This window comes from Callospermophilus lateralis, chromosome 2, assembly GCF_048772815.1.
Source record: "Callospermophilus lateralis isolate mCalLat2 chromosome 2, mCalLat2.hap1, whole genome shotgun sequence".
Classification (NCBI taxonomy): domain Eukaryota; kingdom Metazoa; phylum Chordata; class Mammalia; order Rodentia; family Sciuridae; genus Callospermophilus; species Callospermophilus lateralis.
The window spans coordinates 195,772,231-195,790,804 of NC_135306.1; the positions used below are offsets into that span (position 1 = coordinate 195,772,231).

An 18,574-nucleotide genomic window follows, 5' to 3' on the forward strand; every position below is an offset into this window, starting at 1 on the left:
AAATTATGTATGCATAATTTTACTTATAAGTAGATGTTTTATAATATGAAAATTAGATATAAGAAAAATGGCCATTAGTGGAAGAGATTAAATAAATTAATGTATGCAAATAGAAAGAAAAGCATCACATCTAATCACAATATTTATTTGTATGCAAGGTATGTTTATCTGACATTATTTTTGTTGAAGATGAGAAACTCCTTAGTATAGAAAACAAAACCTAGTTATCATAAGACCATGTGAAAACTGTCCATTTTTGCTCCCTTGTAAAATTATTTCTATTTTCATCTTTTATTTCTTTTTACCTAAAAAGTTTAGTACCAGGGACTAAACTAAGGGTCACTCTACCAAGATATGCATGTCCAACCCTATTTTGCATTTTATTTAGAGACAGGGTCTTGTTGAGTTACTTAGTGCCTTGCTGTTATTGAGGCTGGCTTTGAAATCATGATCCTCCTGTCTCAGCCTTCCAAGCCACTGGGTTTAGAGGCATGCGCCACCATGGCCACCATAATCTTTGAATGTGTTTGATAAAGAATATTTGTGTGTTCGTGTCCATGTAAATGTTTAAGGATTCACTGATTTTACATTTATGTCATTAAAACAAATAAACTGGCACATTGAGATATAGAATGTTGGTTGACTGCAGTCACTTTAGTGTTACATGACCTAATATTGGACATTAAACTAGATAAGAAAGTAAGAACAATTTTTTTATGCTTTTAAAACAGGTCTGCATTTATTTCCTAATTACCTTACTTCTTTAAAATATGAGATGCTAAACTTATTCCCAAGGGATAAAGTGCTCAGCACCCAGGGGTCAAACACAGAGATGTTTAAAATCCCAGGAAATCTGAAGACAATGACTAGCCTTGGGAAGGATTAGGTGCATCCAGATACCAGGTCTGTAGCTCTGAATCAGGTTCTGAATTTTTTTTTATTTTTTATTTTACTTTTGTTCTATCTTATATATTACTTTAGTTTTTTGTAACACTTTTGAAATAAAAGTAAAATTGTTATATAACAGAAGAAATTATGACACTTGATGCAAACATTTACTATAATTACTTTATTTATTTAGCAATTTAAATAATACAAATATAGCAGAGAATACACTAAATGCTACCATGGTATATGGTAATTATATACCATATACCATGTAGCATTATTAATTAATATCATTTGTCATTTAACCTCTTACCTGCATTTTTATATATCTTAAAACCTTCTCATATTACAAGAAAATCACTGCTTTTACAGATCTTTAAATAGTGGTAAATATTTAAATGAGTTTATGCTGAGATACAAAGACCTGCACATTGACCATTGTATTCCTGGTAAGATTTCAACTTTTTCATTTTTAATCATTTACCTTCAACTCCACTTTTCTTATATCTGCACTGGTCAAAGGTCACAGGAATGTTATTATAAGATGTACAATTAGTTTTGACAAAATATGACAGTGGGACCTAGAATTCCATTGGCCTTTTAAATAAAAATTAGCAGAATTCATTGGTATAAAACAGAAACAGGGAACAATGAAAATAATAAAACATATAACAACTTTGGGGAGACAGAGTTCAGAGACAAATCTCTCTGAGGATATGGGACAGTGAACAAATAAGATATTCATCATGTATTACTTTCATCATATGTACTGTAGTGAACACATCGTGTGGATACTAGGAAATTTAAAGGACTCATCTAGTAAACTACAGTGCTTTTCTTGCCTTTATGTTACCTACCCTACCAATGTCTCTGCAATTAAGTTCACAATGCCTTTAGAATCTCAGCCAGACCATAACCACGTTAAAAGGGAAAAATGGTGCACTCTAGAATGTTTCCTTCTACCTATGCTAGTTTACTGCTCATGAAGGCCAGAATACCTACTTTTCCAGAAACAACTAATCTTCCTATCCTAAGTGAGTCCTCATCTACACACCATCTTCTTCCAAGTGACAATAGCATATAGACATATGATAGCAGCTAAATGGCACTAAAAAGGTAAAGGAGAGGTAGAAAGCTAGTCTAAGACTAATTGCTACTTGCCCAGGTATCCAAGATAATGAGGGAACAAGAATGGGATATATACTTTATTTCCATTTTCACATAACTAAAATCCTTTCTTACGGAATGAAGAATTTTCTACAAATTTGAAATAAAACAACAGTCTCCTCAGAAAATGTGGATATCTGGATCAACTTATTGTAGGAACTATTACATTAAATTATAAGTACATCAACTTATTAATCTATACAAAGAACTAACAAAAACATTTCCAAGGACTACATAGGTTTTCATAAAAGCACCTGGCATAATTTAGATGAAAGAATGTTATAATCTTTGTACAGAGTAAGATAAATATAAGAGGTACCATTATTCTTTTGATTTACATTAAAAAGGACATATTTCCAGTAGAGAAAACTTATCTTAAAGAACTTTAACATTCTTTTTTCTATGACTACTGGAAGGAAGGAAGGAAGGAAAGAAGGAGTGAATGAATCAAGGAAGGGACTGAAGGAGGGAGGGAGGAATCAAGAGAGAGAAAGAAGATGGAGTGAGCCAGGAGATTAACTAGTACTATGGAAAGATTGTGATGACCTCCAATTTCACTTTGTTTTTACATATATAGGAATTTCCAGATCTTAACAATGGCAGTTGAGAACTTCACTCTGTTTACTGAGTTCATCTTCTTGGGACTATCTGGCAGACAGGATGTGCAAAAGGGGCTCTTTGTGTTCTTCTTCCTTGTTTATGGCATAACCTTGATTGCCAACCTAGGGATGATCTTGCTGATCAAGGTCAACCCCAGACTTCACACACCCATGTATTACTTCCTGAGCAATCTGTCTTTATGTGACATCTGCTATTCTTCCACTGTCTCTCCAAAGATGCTGGCTGATTACTTATCTGAGCAAAAGGGAATTCCATATGATTTATGTGCCATCCAAATGTATTTTTTTGGTGCCTTTGCAGATGTGGAATGTCTCATGTTGGCTGTCATGGCCTATGATCCTTATGTTGCCATCTGTAATCCACTTCTTTATACAATCGCAATGTCCAGGAGGATCTGTACCCAGCTAGTGGCAGTTGCCTACCTCGTGGGCTTGGTAGACTCAGCAATCCACACTTGCTTGACATTTCGATTGTCCTTCTGCAATTCAAATATCATCAATCACTTTTTCTGTGACATCCCACCCTACCTACAGACCTGGTATCTGGATGCACCTAATCCTTCCCAAGGCTAGTCTCTGTCTTCAGATTACCTGGGATTTTAAACATCTCTGTGTTTGACCTCTGGGTGCTGAGCACTTTATCCCTTGGGAATAAGTTTAGCATCTCATATTTTTAAGAAGTAAGGTAATTGGGAAATAAATGCATACCTGTTTTAAAAGCATAAAAAAAAAATTGTTCTTACTTTCTTATCTAGTTTAATGCCCAATATTAGGTCATGTAACACTAAAGTGACTGCAGTCAACCAACATTCCATATCTCAGTGTGCCAGTTTATTTGTTTTAATGACATAAATGTAAAATCAGTGAATCCTTAAACATTTACATGGACACGAACACACAAATATTCTTTATCAAACACATTCAAAGATTATGGTGGCCATGATGGCGCATGCCTCTAAACCCAGTGGCTTGGAAGGCTGAGACAGGAGGATCATGATTTCAAAGCCAGCCTCAATAACAGCAAGGCACTAAGTAACTCAACAAGATCCTGTCTCTAAGTAAAATGCAAAATAGGGTTGGGCATGCAGATCTTGGTCGAGTGCCCCTGATTTTAGTCCCAGGTACTAAACTTTTTAGGTAAAAAGAAATAAAAGATGAAAATAGAAATAATTTTACAAGGGAGCAAAAATGGACAGTTTTCACATGGTCTTATGATAACTAGGTTTTGTTTTCTATACTAAGGAGTTTCTCATCTTCAACAAAAATAATGTCAGATAAACATACCTTCCATACAAATAAATATTGTGATTAGATGTGATGCTTTTCTATTTGCATACATTAATTTATTTAATCTCTTCTACTAATGGCCATTTTTCTTATATCTAATTTTCATATTATAAAACATCTACTTATAAGTAAAATTATGCATACATAATTTATCATGTGTAAGGTTTTTTTTTAACATATATTCTAAGAAATAGCCTATAAGAACAAATAGATTTCACCTTCAAAAGAAAATTTTAGCCTTCTCAACCTAGTCAGGCATTTTACATTAATTAATTATCACCACAGATTGTCATATGTATTAGGCACTGAATTGTCTAGCCCTCTCTTGCTCAGATATGTCCATCAACGAGATAGTGATGTTCACCTTCATTGGCTGTGTTGTAGGACTCAGCATTGTCACTGTCCTCCTCTCCTTCAGCTTCATCGTCTTGATTATCTTTAGGATGAACTCAGCTGGGGGCAGACGCAAAGCCTTCTCCACATGTGCCTCTCACCTTACAGCTGTGGCCATATTTCATGGCACACTCCTGTTCATGTATTTTCGACCCAGCTCGAGTTACTCGATGGACACAGATAAAATGGCCTCGGTTTTCTACACAGTTGTTATCCCCATGTTGAACCTGCTGATCTACAGCTTAAGAAATACGGATGTAAAGGGTGCTCTGAGAAAAGCTATCAGCACTAACTTGTGTTCTGGATGAAATCATGTTTCACACTCAGAAAACATCAACAGATTTTGAGACTAAAGCATAAATGCATTGACAAAGGTTCTTATCAGTACAAACTTCAAAATATCTATTGTGATGAAATTGAGATTAAGTCACTGTAATTATTGGTCTTCCTCTTTTAAGTGAAGAGCAAAACAACATCACTGAGGTGTTTTGCAGAAAGGGTCCTTTAGGTCTCACACCTTGTTGGTGTTTGAGCCAGAAGGATGCCTTGCTCATTCAACACACCCTCCTTAAGCTTTGAACTTCAAATATGTGTTTAGTGGACACAGTTGACACACCGGAGGAAGATTGAGAGAGTAAAACCCAGTCTTTGTTGTTTCCTTCCTCAGCATTAATGTCTTTCTATAAGTTTCCATGATAACACTTAGAATAACTAAATAGTAAATAAATACTTAAGAATGAAAAAGAGGGAGCACATTAGACACAGTTTATTAAGGCAATGTTCTTGTCTGGTTCCTTTCCCATTATGTTTGGCTCTGTTGTTTGGGGTGTTTGGCTTCAGAGAGCCATTTGAAAACAGTTACTGAATAAACCAAGCAGTGTCTCCTGCAAAATAAATGCAAAAAGGAGTATTGGTAAATTTAAAGGTTCTCCCTTCCTCACTTTTTATGAACTATATTGCTTTAGAGGAAATCTCTCCACACCTCTTGCCTTCTGCTTAAACTGAAGGAAATTATCAGCAAAAGAGGGCATTTAATGTACAGAACTTCTTAGCTCACATCCACACTTCTTCAGTCTGCCTCAGTTAGCAGTAATAACCCCTGTACCATAAACTCCAGCCTTTCCTTTCCCCTTGCAGTCTGGGCATAGGAATGGACTTCCCTCTTTGCCCTCAGATTAGAGGACAGATGTGGTGCTGCACAGCTGGAAGCCAGAGATGTAAGACCAGGACCTTCTCCAAAGGCCTCAGGAAAGGGGGCCTCCTTCTCTCTCAGTGGGTTCATAGCATTTTATAATATAATATTCTTAGTTAAAATTAGAACAATGGTAATGACCACTTGGTACATTGTAAGTTGTAAGGAAGAAGAATTAACATAAATATATATAAAAAAGTAACATTTACATTATTATTTCCTTTAGAATGATTTATATTGGTTCTTTCTGTGTCTGAAAAATAAACTGAAACTCTATTATATAATAAACAATGTTAATAATGGTCATTTAAGAGTGGATGAGTATCAGTAAATACTATAAATATTCTAATAGTTAAATTAATTGGTGGCGAATGTTGTCAATGTTATCACTCATTGGTTAATCTGGTGATGAAAAATATCACAGAATTTCAAGCTTTCAAGAGCATTCATCTTATCTCAGGTTGTTGTTATGAAAGGAAGATTGCGTTTATGCAAGTTTTTCATTAAAATCCTCTTCCCTACTTTTATACATCATTTTGTTTATAAAATGTGCTAAAAAACTATTACATTAAAATTTATAGGAATGAACAAATTTATAAAAATATGTAATTTTCTCAGAGTGTATATCTTGTATTACTGGCTGTATAATTTAAAAGAAACAAACAATGGTGTCCTATCTTTTAAATATCTGCTTGTCTCTATAATCTCAGGTGGCATACTTATTGTTCATGGAATATATTACTTATAAGGAGCTCTTAATCATTGTCCAGTTTCCCAACTCAATGTTATTTATTGAAAACATATTCAATATTTTGGCATGTATAAAAATCAAACACACATTGTGAATTCCTTTTGCTACATATTTCTCATATATTTTTGTCAGCTTTTCTTTTAAAGAAAGATATATAACAGTCATTAATTTTTGACTTTATTGTTTTGTTTTAATTATTAAAAATGATAAAAATAAGAGAGAATTTAAGAATAAAATTTGGACCTTAAAGTGAGCCAGGTATTGGTTTCAAATCTGTGTGCTCTCATTACTTGGTGGTTATGTGTCTACGTTCAGGTCTTAGATTTTTCATCTGTTAAACACTGGTTTAATATACACATTCTATGATTGTATCTGTATATCCATATTTATCAGTTACATACGTAAAGATAGTAGACATATGCTGGGAGCCATCAGCCAAGTAGGTATGACAAATTCCTTGCCAGCTTACTCCCATGCTGTCTGGTGACCTTGCTCAAGGACCAGGGCAGGATCCGTGTTTAGGGTGTTCCCCCTTTAGAATAGGGCAGTTTAGCATAATAGGAGAGTAGGGTGTTTCCCCTTTAGAATAGGGCGGTTTAGTAATAGGAGATTAGGGTGTTCCTCTTTTGGAATAGGGCGTATCCTGCTGCTGAGTTCCTCTTGAGTGCTTAGGGTCAGACAGTATATTTTGGGAGACAGAAGCCCATGCGGAGTGGATTTAGGCAGGAGTGGATTTGGACAGAGTGGAGATTTGGGAAGAGAACGTGGATTCCCCCAGAACGTGTTTGTAGACGGCCGGTGTGAGTTCGGGAATAAAGAATTGCTGTTTGAATCTACAAGCTGTGTGGAGACTCGTGATTTGTGCCCAGCCGAGAGACTGCGGCATCTGGTGGCCCGTACGCGGAACGTCTGAAACTTGGAGGTAAGTGAAATTGCTCGCCCCTGAGGGAAGGCGAGAGAATGGGTGACCATTTCAGAAAACAATGTGTTCTTCTTTTGATTTATTTTGTTTTTCTTTCAAGCTGCCTATCCCTAGAAATTTCTCAGGCAAACTGGAAAAAATGGTTGACTAAAGGTTTGAAGTTTGTCGGCCCTGAGGAAGAGAAAATTGATACAACGATTTTTTATTCTGTTTTTGCTTCATTCAGTTTCGGTTTTGTTTTGTGTTATCTTATTGGGTTGCGTTATCTTTATAGTAGATTAAAACAAACTGAAAAGATGTTAAGTAAATTGTTAGAGGTTCAGAACATGGTGAAAGACATTTTAGATCAAGCAAAAGAGAAGGTCTCTCCAGCTAGTCAGACAGAGGAAGAAAATTTAAAGGAAAAGGGGTTGTTAGGAAAAAGGCCACAACAGGAGGCTGTTACTAACTCCGTTTTATCACAAGAGGGTTTAATTCAACCAACAGCCCCACCGATAGAGACAGCTGAGTGGCCCTCAAACCCCGCAGTTGATAAATGGAATCCTGAGACAGGACCTCAAAGATTAGCATGCCCTGTACTTGAACAGGTAGGAGGGCAGCGAATTCACCGTGCTTTAGATTTTAAAACAGTGAAGCAGTTAAAAGAGGCTGTAACAACCTATGGTCCCCAAGCTCCCTTCACGGTGAGCATGGTCGAGTCCATTACTAACTTGGACATGACGCCAGCAGATTGGGCTAGCATGTGTAAATCTGTGCTAAATGGAGGACAATATTTGTTATGGAAGGTTGCCAATGAGGAATTTTGTGCAGAGACAGCTAGGAGAAATGCAGCAGCCGGTTACCCTCAAAGAAATTTAGAAATGTTGCTAGGAAAAGGACCTTATGAGGGTCAGCGGCAACAAATTGAATATGATCCTGCTATATATGCACAAATTGCTGCAGACGCAGTTAGGGCATGGAAGACTTTACAAGGACATGGAGATTTACAAGGTCAGCTATCTAAGGTAATACAGAGAGCTAATGAACCTTACGCTGACTTTGTAGATAGGCTAATTCAAACGGCTGCCAAAATTTTTGGGGATACGGAACAAGCAATGCCATTAATAAAACAACTGGCTTATGACCAAGCAAATCGTTGCTGCAGAGAGGTTATTAGACCATGGAGACATGAAGATTTAAACACATATATTAAATTATGTAGAGATATTAATGAACAAGGGCAAGTCTTGGCAGCTGCAGTACAACAGGCTTTAGATACCAGGCCAAAAACATGCTATGATTGTGAACAAACAGGACATTTTAAAAGGAGTTGCCCCATAGGAGGAGGATTTAACAAAACTAGGTATCAAAGAAATAGAATACCGGGTATTTGCCCACGATGCCGTAGAGGGAGACATTGGGCTAATGAATGCCGTTCTCAAACTACCATAGAGGGTACTCCCTTACCAAAAAACGGAAAAGGACCAGGTATTTACCCACGATACCTTGGAGAAAGGCATCAGGCTCCGTTGCCAAAAAACGGACAGCCGGGCCCAATGCTCCGGGGCCCACAACCACAAATATACGGGGCAGTGGAGGAACCCAGCAACACCATCAGAGTAGTGCCCAGGACACATTGTCCATTAAATCCCTCATCAGACAAACCCGAGGGAGCGCAGGGTTGGACATCTGCGCCTCTGCCAGAGCAGTACTAACTCCAGAGATGGGAGTTCAAATCATTCCCACAGGAATAAAAGGACCTCTTCCCCAAGGGACAGTAGGCTTATTATTGGGACGTAGTTCATCTACATTAAAAGGACTTATGATAAGTCCCGGGGTAATTGATCCCGATTATGTAGGTGAAATAAAAATTATAGCTAGTTCTCCAAGAGGTATATCAGTAATTTCACCTGGAGACAGAATAGCACAGTTGTTAATAATACCCAGCCTACATAATAAATTTCCTAGTCATAGTGTAAAAAGAGGTTCCAGGGGATTAGGCTCCAGGTGTAGATTGGGCTATGTTGTCTTTAAATTTAGATTCTCGCCCAATGTTAAAACTAAATATTCAAGGACACGACTTTAATGGGCTACTGGACACAGGTGCAGACCTTAGCATCATATCTAGTAAGGAATGGCCAAAACATTGGCCATTACAACAAGCCACTCAAACGCTTCGAGGCCTAGGAGTGGCTACTAATCCCCATAGAAGTGCAATGATATTAGATTGGAAGGATCCTGAAGGATGTGAGGGAACTATACAGCCCTATGTATTGGATCATCTTCCTATAAATTTATGGGGACGAGATGTCCTAGATCAATTAGGTTTGACATTAACAAATAACATCAATCCTAATGCGCCCACTACTAGGGCTAGACAAGGTTTTAGGAAAGAAAAAAGATTAGGAAAACAAGGACAAGGTATAGCAGCACCAATTCAAATAGATCAAGGAACAGACAGACATGGGTTGGATTTTCAGAAAGGGCCACTGAGACAATCAAAATTACTTGGAAATCAGAAAGACCAGTGTGGGTTCCTCAGTGGCCCCTGACTAAAGAAAAGATACAAGTAGCCCATGATCTGGTCAAACAACAATTAGCGGAAGGACATATACAACCTTCCATATCTCCCCATAATACTCCCATTTTTGTCATTAAAAAGAAATCTGGTAAATGGAGATTATTGCAAGATTTAAGAGCCATATGTTGAATTGGACAACCTACCAGGCGCGGTCCTTAAGCCACATTAACCTCACTCCCCCACTGGCACCAAGGCTAAATTTGGGGGCCAACAGAGGTGAGGCAAAGAACCTCACCCCCCCACTGGTGCATAGACCTATCCACAAGTATGGCTGTATGCTGGACCAGTAGTCAGTGACGGGTATGATCCAGTTGCAATGGTATCAACCTAAGACAGGAGGCTGACGCCTAAAGGTCAGTTACCTAAAGGTCAGTTTTCCGATGACGGGTAAGAGCCATATGTTGAACTGGACAACCTACCAGGCACGGTCCTTAAGCCACATTACTTGTTGTTTAATTAATCAGAAGGGGGGAGATGCTGGGAGCCATCAGCCAAGTAGGTATGACAAATTCCTTGCCAGCTTACTCCCATGCTGTCTGGTGACCTTGCTCAAGGACCAGGGCAGGATCCGTGTTTAGGGTGTTCCCCCTTTAGAATAGGGCAGTTTAGCATAATAGGAGAGTAGGGTGTTTCCCCTTTAGAATAGGGCGGTATAGTAATAGGAGATTAGGGTGTTCCTCTTTTGGAATAGGGCGTATCCTGCTGCTGAGTTCCTCTTGAGTGCTTAGGGTCAGACAGTATATTTTGGGAGACAGAAGCCCATGCGGAGTGGATTTAGGCAGGAGTGGATTTGGACAGAGTGGAGATTTGGGAAGAGAACGTGGATTCCCCCAGAACGTGTTTGTAGACGGCCGGTGTGAGTTGGGGAATAAAGAATTGCTGTTTGAATCTACAAGCTGTGTGGAGACTCGTGATTTGTGCCCAGCCGAGAGACTGCGGCAGACATACATATGATTTTGTTCTGGACAGTCTCTATGAGTCTACTGAGTAAGCTCTCAGGAGCTGATCTCCTAGTGCTCCAAGAAAGGATGGTGTTGCTGATAGAACCAGGTCATGAGTTGTTCTCTAGGATCTGTCTCCCTTAGCTGGTCAGAATCCAGCTTTAGAATATGGTTTCCATCATGTGTGCAGCTTTCTCCTTATCCTCCTCATGACCTATTTTCTTGACTCTGCCTTTGCTCCTGGCTAAGGCTGAGTAGAGGCTCCTCATGCTACCTCTGCTGACCTTCGCCAAGCACATCTCTATCCTGCTCAGATCAGGGGCCTAAAACTACACTAAGGAGTTCAGTTCCAGACCCCACATTTCCAAGGAATTTGGATAATTAATCCCACAGCAACTCATTTCATGTTATACCCTGAGGGGCTGATCCTAAAAACTCTTGCTGAAATGGCAGCTATGAAGAATCAGTAGCCATCTATTTTGAAACATCCATGCACTTCAAAAAAATATTTATTGCTAAGTACTCAGGTTGAAGTACTTAGTTCTCTTCAGTCTCAGAATGCCATATTCTTACTGAACATTATGGATAAATTATTTTTTTTACCAAAATACATCCCATTATAGTGAGTGAAATTGTTTCTGTATGTTACAATTCACCATATATTTTCCCTGTCAGAAAGTCTTCTTCTTTGCTCATTGGCTTTCTAATTATTTAACCTCATCTTCAGATTTAACTTTTTTTTTTTATTTTTTTTTTACTTCTCATCCACACATTCTGTAAAGGTCATTTCCAGCAGCCAACTAAGCCATAACCCCACCAATTTCAGGCTTCAATGCCCAGTCTTCACCCTAACATTAAAGAATCCCTCAGAAATTTTTGCTTTGTACTTTATATATCAAGAAATTTCGTACTCATTCGACTTTTTAGGAAACAGTCTAAGAACCAGACTTTATATTATTCTATATACACAAATTTGTTAATAATTGACCTATTATTTAGACATCCTACTTGGTAATAACTTGTGATGGACATCCAAGCATATGGTACCACTGTGGAAAATGAACCAAAAATATTGTAAAAGGAATAACAATTTTTTTTTCTTGTCAGATATATATGGCAAGAACTAAAAACAATCAATAGTAAACCTGTATTTTTTTCATAAAATTTACTCAGAATATAAACCAGGAAGACATTATGAAACAAATGCAAAAGATACAAATAACGAATCAAAATTTATAAATAACTTTTGTAGGAAAATAGAACACAGACATAAATAAATGTAAGACACAAAATGATGAGAATAGAGTACTCAAAGTACACCTATGATTCTTATGAGATTTAGAGTACAAACCACCCTGTGATTGTAATGGAGGATTCAGAATAAAATTTTGACAATAATATTTAAGAAGTCTTTTTAGAATGAGTGAAATTTGGATAGGTAAAGTACAATGCACATATATTTACATTAAAATCAAAATTAATTGGCAAATAATATTTGTTAATGTCATTAATTTTCTTTCACAAAAGGAGCATTATGTTATTTCAGTAACTTCTTAATTATTGACAAAAATTGTGAAAAAAAGTTAAAGTTTAAGAACAGAAAATGTGTAAGAATAAGAGACACAAACATGTAAGAAAAGGTAAATCTTCCCCTGAAATAAATATGAAAAATTTCAACTGTGAAATAACAGATAGTGATGATATAAATAAAATGAGAGTATAGCTCCACTGTTGGGCTCTTGTCTTTTCTTTTGTGGAAGTTTTATTATCCACAGTTTGGAGAAATATCCTTATTAATTGACATTTGCAACAGACAGAAAAAAATGTCAAAGAATAGACATATTTGAAAATTACAGGACTGATTCTTTTTGTTTCTTTAATACAGTTTCAGAGGTCTTAATCCATAGATGGCTAATGGCTGCTCTGTGCCATAGAGGGAGAACATCACGGCAGAAGAGCTTGGTGGAGGAAAGTAGTCAGGACCTGACCACAAGAAAGCAGAGAAAGACTAAGCTCTGCTCACCAGAGACAAAGTATATATCCTAAAGGCATGCTCCCAACGCCCTGCCTACAGTTACCACCCAGTTAATCCCTAAGTTGATTAATGGTCTAATGAAATTAATTCTGTTATAACCCAGTTTCTCACCTCTAAACTTTCTTGCATTGTCCCATACTAGTTAGGTGGGACACCCCACATCTAAACCATAACAAATGTGTTGTGGAAGTCTCTTTCTCTTTTCTTATATTTTATTGAGGATTTATGCATCTATTTTCATCAAGTATGTTCGTTTGTAGTTTTCTTAAAGTGTTCTTTTCCAGTTTTGCTATCAAGGTGATACAGGCTTCATAAAATGGTGTTGGAAGCATTCCTTTTCTCTCAATTTCATGGAATAATTTAAGGAGTCTTGGAATTAGTTCTTTAAACAACTAGTAAAATTCAGCTATATATCAATCTTTTTTATTGGTCTCTTTAGGTTTTCTATATCCTCTTTGTTGTCTTTGGTCAGTTTTGGTGAATCACATGTGTCTAGAAATTTATCCATTTTTTACATATGTTTCAATTTATTGGAAAATAATACCTCAAAGTAGTATATAAATTCCTTCTGATTTCAGTTGTATCTGTTGTAATTTTACCATTTTTGTCTCTTATTAAGTATAGCCCTTAGGGAAATACAAATCAAAACTACACTGAGATCCACCTCACCTCAATTAGAATGACAATCCTCAAGCATGCAAATAACAATAAACTCTGGTGAAGATGCAGAGGAAAGGAACTATTTTGTATGTGGGAATATAAATTAGTACAGCCATTATGGAAGTCAATGTAGAGGCGCTTCAAAAAGCTAATAATAAATCTTCTATATGACCTAGCTACCTCACTCCTCCACACTAAAAAAAAAAAATAAATCAGCAAAATTTAGTGGTCTATGCTTACCTATGTTTATAGAAGCACAATAAATAATAGCTAAGTTATTATTTCAATCTAGGTGATTATCCACAGATGAATGGATAAAGAAAATGTTCTCTATTCACACTGGGGTTTTATTCATTCACAAATAAGAATGGCATTCTGTCATTTGTAGAAAAAAAGGATGGTAATTGAAATCATAATTCTGTGAGAAATAAGTCAGAGAGAAAATATTGTATGTTTTCCTTCAGATGTGCAAGCTAGATGGAAAACATAGGGAAATAAAGGGACTCCATCAAAGTAGAAGGGTGACAATTGGGGTAGAGCCAGGGGTTCTGAGGAGGAAGGGCAGAGAGTGGGAATTATTGGGGAGTGAAATTGATCAAATTGTGGATTCATATATTGCAATATGCCACAACAAATACCAGTTTGTATAATTGAGATGCACCAAAATAAATAAATAAATGAAATAAAATAAACGAATAATCTGTACTGACAAAAGCCAAAAAACCCCTATAAAATAAATAAATTCTAAATCCATTGAATATACTGATTGATAAAAACTAAGCATGTCTAGGATTAGTGCAGTTCAATGCATGAGTTTTGATTTTTAAAAATTTAATTGAAAATTGATCACCTCTGTCCTTAGTGTTTCTCGAATTAAATAACAACACCATCAAAATGCTCAGACTCTGAATCTGAGCTTTATCTTCAATTTTCTAAAGTCTTTCATCTGTCATCAGCATCAAGTGATAGTGACTAATCACCTTGTAAAAGCTGCACAAATCGCACCTGTTCCCCTTAGTGTGTGGGTACAGAAATAGCAGTTGTTTTCTGATTCTATTGATTCATTTGCAAATAAATAGTATTGTATGTAATGGTACAGACTTGTCAGGACAGGTTGGGGTTCTGCTTATATTAGCATCAGCAGATTTCACAGTTCTTCTGTGACAGAATTATTATTCTTTGCCTCACAAATGTAAAGGATAAACTTCAATCAATGTATATTCTCTTTGTTAGCTTCAAAAATCACTATTCACTATGTAATTTATCCTATTCTTAAGAAGTCATAACTGTGATTTTTTTTCTATAAGTTTATTCTCATTACTTATATGTGACAGTAAAATGCATTATGACACATCATACATATATGAAGTATAACTTCTCATTCTTCTGGTTGTACATGATGTAGAATCATTCAGTTCATGTAATCATATATGTATATAGGGTAATAATGTCTGATTCATTCTTCTATTTCCTACCCCCATACCCTATCCCCTTCCTTCACTTCCTTCTGCCTAATCCAAAGTACTTCTGGAATAGCAGTTCTTTGTTTTCCCTTCTAAAGAAGAAAGGAATTCCTTAGAGCTGTGTGAAATCTAGGCTAAAATAGAACAAAGATGCTGAATTCCTTACTTAAGTGACTTGTCCTTAAACCTATCTGTCAGTAGTTAGGAAACCTTGGGTAGGTCAACTGCTCAGAGAGTTTCATTTTCATAATCTTTCTGATTCATTTCAAGTATTAAATGAATTTTCTCCCAGAACCTCAATGTTAGAATATAACATTTTAGAGTATTACTGTGGCATCCTTCATTGTAAAAGAAAATTTTTAAAAGGGATATTAAAAAGTAGCAAATATATCAAATCTTAATTATAAAAATATTTTAGTTAGGCTTTAATAAAACAAAGAACCATAAAGTGAATTCTGACAATTATTTAATATCTTTTATTTAATATTACTGCACTAATTTCAAACTATATATTTTTACATTGTTACATTTATTAAGACTATAATGGAAACCAAATGTCTCTGAAAATCACATCTATGTTCCCTGTTAGTGCAAATTTAGAAAAAAAATTCAAATTATTTTTTAAAATAAATTTTATTATGTTTATTTAATATATATGTATGATGTTACCAGAAACCTTTAGGTAGTAAAATGATTACTATAGAAAGTAGGCTCACATAGCTATCATTTCATATAATTTCTAAATCTTATAGCCTTACATACCTTGCTTTTGGAATTCATTCACCATCTTTTACTGCTGGAAATTTTCTTATGAAATTTTTAGACGGGTTGTTTTTGGTAAGGAAACTAAGCAACAAGTATTTGAATAGTTTTCAGATAAGTCAGACTAAGTGACTTAACCAAACAACTGAGTTAAGTACAGGCTACCAGATTTCTAACAGGTTCCATTTACAGAATGAAATGAGATTAGTGGATGAGTATAAAGATACTAATCAATCCTATTCACTAGTTTTTCCTTTCAATTTTCTTTCTGCCATATATCTTTGTTTTAAATATGAGTACAATAAGACAAGGAAAAAATCAATCATCACCTAAAATTTCCTTGCACCATTTTTTTTCATCTGTTCTTTTCATATCACCTCAGGAAACCACATGCATTTTATAAGCATTTTGCATTGATACATAATTTGTCACCTATATAGATTAGATTTTATTCTGATATAATTTTTATAAGTGGAAGTATACAGTATATATATCTCTCAAGTGTGTTTTTCTCCTAAACATCACAATTATTTTGAGATTCATTCATGCTATTGCATGTTTCTGTGATTTATCATTTTTATTTATGTGTATATTTGTAGTATAGGAATATTCTACAATTTGTGCAACCACTCACATTGATAGATTTGAGTTATTCCCAGTGTTTTGGTTATTAGGAACCAAAGCTATAAATGCCCATTAAGAAAACATTGTATGAACATGGGGCTTGACTTAGGTAATACACAGAAACAAAATAGTTGTATTGCAGCACAAGTCTGTGTAACATTCATAGAAATTGCCCACATGTATTCCAAAATGCAACATTATACCTGCCCACCAGAAGTTCATGAAAGGTCATATTCCACAATATTTTCATTAATGGTACATATGATTTTTTAAAATTTTAGCTCATGTATTATTGCAGGTATGTCATGATATCTTATTTTGGCTTTAATTATCACTTCCCTAATAATGATAGATGCTTTTCATCTTCTCATACATTAACTTTCCATCCAAAGATCTTCTATGGAGAAGTTTCTAATGAAATCTCTGCTCCATTTTTTTATATGATTGGTTATTTCCTTATTATTGCTGTGAGTTCTTCATATTCTGACTGCAAGTCCTTTGTCAGATCTAAGGTTGTCAAATGCTTTCTTCAGTCTGTGACAAAACAGACACATGCATATCTACATAAACCCATGCATATATAACAGATTATGTGTATATACATATATAGAGCTAGTGTTAAAAATAAGTACTTTCTGAAAAAGTATATATCTAATTATATTCTCTCCACATTGTTATAGGTAACTTTTGCTATATAAAGTTCTAGAACAGAGGGCTCAAAATAACCACTATCATTATTCTGCTGGTCTTTCTATTGACTATGGTATTCAGTAGACATCTGAGAGAGGTGAAAAAGTGTCTCACAAGTGACATAAGCATGTGAATGTCTCTAGAAAGACAAGCTCATCTGGTCCTCTTGAACTCCCCATGGAGTCACAGAGTGATTCACACTGATATTTTAGCTCACTAGGTAATAGCTTGTGACACTCTCAGTATAATTTCTTAAAGACTGGAAATAGCATGACCTAGAATGATTTCTATGTTTTTTTTTTTTTTTTTTAGGTCAGAGCAAGTAAATGACAACAAAACTTTGAAGGGAGGCTAAATGGACACTGTGGTCTAAGGAGATGCATCTGAATGCTTATAGCTATTTTTAATCTGTGAAAATTATAATTGCAGAAATTTTTAACTTCTTTTATTCCTAAGTTAACATTTAATTAACATTTTCAATAAAAGTGACTATATGCGTGATCTCCTTTTGTTTCTGCTGTGCAAAAACCTAACAAATTATTTAATAACACCTATATAGAATAATGTAAGAAATTTCAATCAGATCAATGTGAAGCAGGGGTTGGCTCTGGATCCTTTAGAGGTAGCCTAATCAAATCAAATATATCAGCGATAGACCAACTTTCAAGAAATATGAAGAAACTCTTGATATGTGATATTTGGAGAATATAGAATTCAGTCTTCCAGTATTAACCAAGTTAGCAAAGAATTAGTATGAATAGTAGAAAATGAAATAACTTTCACAAAACATTTGTAACTGTTTTTTAGGAAGATTTTATCTATGTAAAATATTTAAGTGAATCATTCTTACACATATAAAGTATATTTATACAAAAAATCCTGCAAACACAGTATACTTTTAACTTTTGATCACTGCTCTCTAAAATAGCCAAAAAATATTTAATTAGCAATTAACTCTATGAAATCTTTTAGTACTGATTATAGAGAATACAAAAATATATATATTTTATTCCTTGAGGCTTAAATTTAGTAGAGAAATCCTCATATGGATGAATTACATATAATTCAAAAAGCAGTGTATTGACTATAGAGTATGCACCATAATCATAAAATCTTAAGATATGTGGAAGGATGGCACATCGTTGGGATGGAATGTGACAATTGTGGGTGAAAAATATGGCCTTTATTATTGCTATTGATACAAGTAGTTACAGCTTTATTACTAAAACAAATAAAATAGAAACACCCAAAATATCCATCCAGTAGAAATAGATAATCAAAGGGTCTCTTATTCATAAAATGAAATGCTATGCAGTCATAAAAAGGAACGAGATTCAGAAACAAGCTGCAACATTGATATATTCTGACAAAGGTATATATAAAAATAATATAAATTAATTCAGTCATCATGTAAAAGAACATGGTGGCTCCCCAGATGATTAAAATTAGAACTACCATATCATGCAGCAATCACCCTACCGCATGGCGGTACAGATATCTCATCAACATATTGATTAATCTCCTTTGGACACATATCTGAATTAATTTATATTATTTTTATATTTATATAAAAGTGTTCAAAGTTTAATTTTCTCCGCATCCTGACCAATGCTTTTTTT

The 18,574-nt window shown here is 35.3% G+C and overlaps 1 protein-coding gene across 1 annotated transcript; it reads left to right on the plus strand.

The window, feature by feature from the left end:
- Positions 1-2,651: 2,651 nt before the first annotated feature.
- Positions 2,652-4,663, plus strand: LOC143391746 (olfactory receptor-like protein OLF2). The gene is made up of 2 exons (XM_076844495.2): positions 2,652-3,199; positions 4,273-4,663. The coding sequence occupies exons 1-2, from the start codon at positions 2,652-2,654 to the stop codon at positions 4,661-4,663; spliced, it is 939 nt and encodes a 312-aa protein (XP_076700610.2).
- The last annotated feature ends 13,911 nt before the right edge of the window (positions 4,664-18,574 follow it).